This window comes from Citrus clementina, unplaced genomic scaffold (genome assembly GCF_000493195.1).
Source record: "Citrus clementina cultivar Clemenules unplaced genomic scaffold, Citrus_clementina_v1.0 scaffold_2, whole genome shotgun sequence".
NCBI classification, from domain to species: Eukaryota; Viridiplantae; Streptophyta; class Magnoliopsida; order Sapindales; family Rutaceae; genus Citrus; species Citrus x clementina.
The window spans coordinates 5501243-5507948 of record NW_006262688.1 but is presented as its reverse complement, the minus strand read 5'-3'; the positions used below and the strand labels follow the sequence as shown (position 1 = coordinate 5507948).

At 39.2% G+C, this 6706-nt stretch overlaps 1 protein-coding gene across 1 annotated transcript; it reads left to right on the top strand.

Annotated features, from left to right (window-relative positions):
* Positions 1 to 3370: 3370 nt before the first annotated feature.
* On the top strand, positions 3371 to 6280 carry LOC18053049 (linoleate 13S-lipoxygenase 2-1, chloroplastic). The gene is made up of 5 exons (XM_024190668.1): positions 3371 to 3395; positions 3736 to 4047; positions 4408 to 4436; positions 4551 to 4870; positions 5227 to 6280. Exons 1-5 carry the CDS (start codon positions 3371 to 3373, stop codon positions 6251 to 6253), a joined length of 1713 nt encoding a protein of 570 aa, XP_024046436.1. The 3' UTR covers positions 6254 to 6280.
* The last annotated feature ends 426 nt before the right edge of the window (positions 6281 to 6706 follow it).

The following is a 6706-nucleotide window of genomic DNA, read 5'->3' as shown; positions in this document are numbered from 1 at the left end:
GGCCCTCCTGGCGACTTTGACTCCATGAATTAATCCTGCCCTTTCACGATTACGAATTAAAGAGCTTAGCCCCTCAGCACAAATGATGAATAAGTAGGGCGATAATGGATCCCCTTGGCGGAGACCTCTACTTGGAACAATTGGACCCACTTCTACCCCATTTCTAAGCACCTTGTATCTCACAGTAGAAACACACATCATAACAAGCTCGACCCAACCCTCATCAAAACCCATCCGCAACATCATGAGCTTTAAGAAACTCCACTCAACTCGATCATACGCTTTAGACATGTCAATCTTAAGCGCAGCTGTCCCAGCCTTTCCTTGTTTTTTCCTCTTTAAGTAATGAATAATTTCAGTTGATATAAGAATGTTGTCGGTGATTGCTCTGCCCGGAACAAATGCACTCTGGGAATCTGAAATAACTTCACCAAGAACTAGCTTCATTTTGTTTGCAAGCATTTTGGCAACAATTTTATATAATACATTACATAATGCAATGGGACGCATATCTGTCAGTTGCTCAGGCTGCGTATGCTTAGGAATCAATACAATCAAAGTGTCATTAAATTTTTCTGGGAAAGCTCGATTCGTGATATAACTAAGACAAGCTTCAGTAACATCCTTCCCCACTACATGCCAAAATTTCTGATAAAATACTGGGTTCATGCCATCCGGTCCCGGGGATTTGTCTGGATGCATTCTAAATAAGGCCTCTTTAACATCTAGAGTCGTGAAAGGTTCTAACAATAATTGGTTATGTAGTGCAGTGATACTAGCCTCAACACAAGCTAATACTGGTTCACATATACAACTCTCCGAAGAAAATAAAGTTTGAAAATATTCAACAATCAAAGCATCAATCTCAGAAGGGAGTGAATACCACATACCCTGTTGATTCCGTAACTTATCAATCATGTTTTTCTTCTTTTTCTTGGAGGCTGTAGTATGGAAAAACCGAGAGTTCATATCCCCCTCTTTAAGCCAAAAAGACTTGGCTCTTTGTTTCCAATATACTTCATGGCTGTGAAGTAATTCATTGTACTGCTTCTTGACTTCTGTAAAAGCTTCCAGCCCTTCTTGATCTCTCCTTCCACGCAGAATTGCCATCTGTTGTTTGCAGTCCACAATACGCTTGCGGAAATCCCGAAATAACTTTCCCCCCCAGATCCATAAATCCCCTCCACATACAGCTAATTTATGCTGAATTGGAAAACCAGCAGAAGAGCTCCAACTTCTTTGAACAACAGCCTCACAATCTGATTCTCGAAGCCACACATTTTCAAACCTAAACCGTGTGTGACGATGAATGAAGTCCGAGGGATTCTGGTCCACGAAAATGGGTAAGTGATCAGAACAAGTTGCCTCCAAACTCCAGACCTTTGCTTGCGGGAATAAATTACACCAGGCCGTATTTGCAAGAGCCCTATTTAACCGCTCCTCAACCCACTCCTCTGCACCACGTGACCTCTCCCAAGTGAATGGGTAACCCGCCATCCCCAAATCCACCAAACCAGCATCAGCCACAGCCTCACGAAAGCCACGCAACTTCCAATTGGGCTGAGCTCGACGCCCTCTTTTCTCATAATTAAAAAGTAGGTCGTTGAAATCCCCTAAGCAAATCCATGGCAGAGATGAAATGGTAGCAAGGTAACGAAGAAGATCCCAAGACTCACGTCTTCGAGCTGACTCTGGATACCCATAGTAACCTGTCAAACGCCAGTGACTCATACCCGCTCCTCTTATTTCGATATCCACAAAATTCTTTGCATATTTGATTAGGTGAGCTTCGTATTTGCCATCCCATAGTAAGGCCAATCCTCCACTACGGCCCACCCGATCCACCACAAACATATTTTCGAAATCCAATTTATTTTTAAGAAACTCCAACTGATTTCTATAGCAGAGAGTTTCCATAAGAAAGACAAAAGAAGGTTTTTTGTGCTTGACCAAATTTGTGAGAACCTGAACTGTCCGTGGTTAGCCCAGCCCACGGCAGTTCCAGCTAAGGATACTCATTGGGTTCGGTGGGCCCGATTGACAGAGCCCACCGCTAATCCGTTTTTTTGAAACAAACCTATCTCCATCATATGCGAGGTACCACTTTGAAGTACCGGATTCTCTTCCAGTTCTAGCTTAGATCTTCTTCTCTTATTCTCAACAACTACAAGGCCCAACTCAAAATCCTCCTCACCCTCCTTTGTTGGCCCAGTACCAATTACTTCTTTTCCTTTGCTAGTAAGTTGACTCTTGGCTGGCACCAATAAATTGGATGCCTTGTTAAGCAGCACTGACCTATCCTTCTCACCTCCCTCAGTGCTACGTAAGTTGGCAATTCCTGATTTTATGGGATGCACGGAATCAATCGACATATCATCCGCGAATTCCATGCAATTTCCATATTTTCCTTCTCCCATCTCCGGGGGAACCGAACGCAACCATTTCTCACCGGAATTCATGTTATTCCTTCTTGTGGGAGCCTTCATCCATTGCCCATATGGCTTTGTAATGGTGCTTGCATGACAGTCATAAAGAGATGGACATTGTTTCTCAGTGTGGCCAAGCAACCCACAAATAAAACAAAATACATGAAGACGCTCGTACTTGAAATCTATCCATATCCACTCACTCCCAGTTTTCTTCAGCTTCATACGGCGTTTAAGCGGCTTTCGAACATCAAGAGATACCCTTATCCTCATATAATTCCTCCAAACCCCCATTAAGTTATTTTCATCCGAGGCCTGGAATTCCCCAATATAGTTTCCGATGTTCTGCAACACCTTCTCAGAAAGAAAGCCAATTGGTAAGTTATAGACTTGAATCCAAAACGATGTATGATATAATGGTACCATTTGGGGTTGTTCTGATTCACCAAGCCTCTTAACAATAAGGATGTGTTGATCAAAGGTCCACGGCCCGGAGTCAAGCACTCTCTGAATATCAATCTCATGGAAGAATTGAAATAGGAATAACGTTGGAGTCAAATCTTTGATACAAATCCCTTTCCCTGGGCGCCAGAGTGCTGCCATTGTATTTTTCATAGCCGGAAAATTAATGACCTTGTCCGTCAGGAATCTTCCTACCAAACAAAATCGGAAGTCAATCTTGCCATCCTTCCCATCTTCAACATCGTCTCCCTCTATTATGAGACCCCCCTCATCTTCTTCTTCAATAGACAAAGAAGCATAAATCTCATCCATGGCCGATTGCGAACTTGTGTTTGTGGACGTCATTGATGCTTCAAAGGATTCAAAATGATAAACAACTCTTGAATAAAGAAAAGACCCTACTTGTCATAGAAAACAAGACAAAACCTACTTGTCATAGAAAACAAGACAACTTTAATGTTAGACTTTTGCACGTTAGCGCCATGGGGTTATTTGCTTTCACCCAGTGTGAGAGAGAGAAGATTAAGAAGATAAATACTAATAACAAATGTTACGTTTTTTTTAATTTAATTTTTTAATATTGCACCGCAATCCACCCCCACCCCACTCTCAAATTAAATGTATCCTTTTAGACTTTAATTAGTAATCTATTGCTTTAACAACAAGAGTTAATTAAATCAAGTGAACTATATATTCTTTGGAATCCTATTAAGCAGATTTTATTTTGAGGATATGAATGTAGAGATACGACGCTTTCCTCAAGTAGATCAGATGAATATTTCTTTCGTTAGCCAGGTTATTATTTTTCCTGAATTTTGACGATTTTGTAATATTGCATATCCTTTAGGTGATGAGAATAGAGCAGATGACATATATGTGCCAAGAGATGAAGCGTTTTCGGACATAAAGCTGGCCGCATTTGATTCAAAGAAAACGTACTCATTTGTTAGTACATTGCCAACATTGATCGAAACAAAATTCGATGGTGATAAAAAATTTGAATACTTCACAGAGATTGACGAACTCTTTGACGAAGATGGTTTTAGCATTCCTCCAAATCTTAATGAATCAATTTGGAACATAATTCCCAGATGGATTAGGAAAATTAAAGAAACCGGAGAACAATACTTGCAGTTCGAGACGCCTGAGGCGTTGCATAGTAAGAATCTGTTCTTAATTTCTCACAGAAGAATTTAATGTGGAGCACATAGTTATTCGCGTGTTTTTCACATTTGCAGGAGACAAATTCTTTTGGTTTAGGGACGAGGAATTTGCTAGGCAAACGCTAGCTCGTCTCAACCCATGCAGCATACAATTGATTACCGTACTACTAGGACTTACCTTAAATAAAAATCACTTATCTACAATCTTCAAACTTTTGGGTCCAACAATTTAACTAATATAGTATCGTATCAGAAAAGTGATTTGATAGAATACATGATAGACTATTAAAAAACTGCATATATTCGTGCAGGAATTGCCACGAGACTCATCAATCACCGAAGAAATCATTGAAAAGAAATTGGAGGAAATATTACTGTTGCACAGGTATAAACATTATGTAAACAAAATTTTTAAGAAAAATGGATCGCGTCCAACAGATAATTTTTCCACTTTGATCAATTAATTTGTAAATTGAACTTAATCTTTGACTTTATACAGGCTATTCAGCAAAAGAAACTATTCATCTTAGATTACCACGACCTATTTCTACCCTATGTAGAAAAGGTAAGACACATCGAAGACGAAGACGAAGCCTTGAAGACGACGCTGTATGGATCCCGCACAATATTCTTCTTAAACCCAGATGACACATTGAGACCAGTAGCCATTGAGCTAACTCGGCCCCCAATGGACGGCAAGCCATTTTGGAGAAAAGTGTATACACCCTCTTGGAATTCTACTGATTCCTGGCTTTGGAGGCTAGCCAAAGCTCATGTTCTTGCTCATGATGCTGGCTATCATCAGCTTGTCAGCCATTGGTAAGTGTATTTCTCCCACTTTCAATAAAAATCTTTGTAAAGCAAGTTATTTTTTAACGCGATGGAGCATTGGCTACTTAGGTTCGGTTTAGTACTGCTATTGAGGAGCCATGGGTTTTAAACTATAACTCTATGTACTGTTTGGTAAATGTTAGTAGTAGCTGTGGTTTGAATGCTATAATGATTTAAATCTCAGTTATTTGATTAAAAATTTATAGTATATTTATAATTTTTATTAAAATTATTTTTTATCTTATTTTACCAAATAATACTAACGTTTGTTTGATAATTAAAGCTTTTATTTCACACTCAGTTATGCACTATAATACCAGACTCGGCTCTCATACTCTTTGCAGGTTGAGCACCCATTGCGTTGTAGAACCTTATGTAATTGCAACCAATCGACAACTCAGTGTGATCCATCCTATCTATAGATTGTTGCATCCTCATTTCCGATACACAGTGGAGATCAATGCTTTCGCTCGAAAAGATCTTGTTAATGCTGGTGGAATCATTGAATCCACATTCTCACCTGGAAAATACAGTATGGAGCTAAGCTCGGTTGCGTATGACAAGCAGTGGCGCTTTGACCATGAAGCACTCCCCAAAAACCTTATTAGCAGGAGAATGGCAGCTGAAGATCCATGTTCTCCACACGGCTTAAAGCTAACAATTGAAGACTACCCTTATGCCAAGGATGGTCTCGATCTCTGGGATATCTTAAAAAAATGGGTTACCGATTATGTGAATCACTACTACCCAAATCAGAGCCTTGTGGAGTCTGATGAAGAGCTCCAAGCTTGGTGGACCGAAATTCGAACGGTCGGACACGGCGACAAAGAGGATGAACCATGGTGGCCTGTCCTGAAAACCCCTCAGGATCTAATTGAAACCATAACAACTATCATTTGGGTAACATCTGGTCAGCATGCAGCTGTAAACTTTGGCCAATACACATATGCAGGCTATTTCCCCAACAGGCCAACTATTACAAGATTGAACATGCCAGATGAAGATAAATCGAATGAAATTTGGAAGATATTCAATGAAAAACCTGATAATGCACTTTTGCATACCTTCCCCAATCCGACACAAGCTACTAAAGTTATGCTAATTTTAAGCTTGCTATCATGTCATTCTCCTGATGAGGAGTTTTTAGGGAAAGATATGGAGCCAGCGTGGGGTGAAGATCCAGAAATAAAGGTTGCTTTCGAAGAATTTAGAGGCAGGTTGATGGAGCTTGAAGGTACTATCAATGAGAGGAATGGAGACATCAATTTGAAGAATAGAAATGGAGCTGGGGTTGTTCCATATAACCTCTTGAAGCCATTTTGGAAAGATGGCGACAAGGAGAAAGGAGTTCCATACAGCATCTCTATCTAGATTCGCAATCGTCTAGATCTTGCGTCAATGAAATTATTTTGAGAAATTGGACGTTCTGCTAAAGCCTTCGAATGCATGCAGTGGTGTTCGATCGTCAACTTTAGTATATGTATTCTATCATTTTATCTTCTGTTTTTTCTTTAAATAAAGTTGCCTCGCTCACCGAGCGAGGTTCAAGGTGAGCGAGGTTCAATAAAAAAGTTAAAAAAAAAAAATCTCTCTTAATATTTTTAATTTTCTTAATATTTTGAACATCTTATTAGATATTACATTTATTTTAATTTTATAACAAAGTTTTTTTTTTACTGATCGATTTCGAATCTTAAAAACAGCACAAATTAAAAATTAATTTATGCCTTACCTACTACCATATTCTAAAAAGTTTTAAAATGAATAAACAAAAACAATTTTACATTTCAAAAGGATCACAAAAAATCCAAAAATTCAAAATTA

What these genes read in the sequence shown, in the direction of transcription:
- LOC18053049 (XM_024190668.1), top strand. Translation starts at nt 3,371, where the DNA reads ATGGGGTTATTTGCTTTCACCCAGT. An exon ending in GACGCCTGAGGCGTTGCATA is followed by an intron (nt 4,048 to 4,407) that starts GTAAGAATCTGT and finishes ATCATTGAAAAG; the next exon opens with AAATTGGAGGAAATATTACT. An exon ending in CATCAGCTTGTCAGCCATTG is followed by an intron (nt 4,871 to 5,226) that starts GTAAGTGTATTT and finishes TACTCTTTGCAG; the next exon opens with GTTGAGCACCCATTGCGTTG.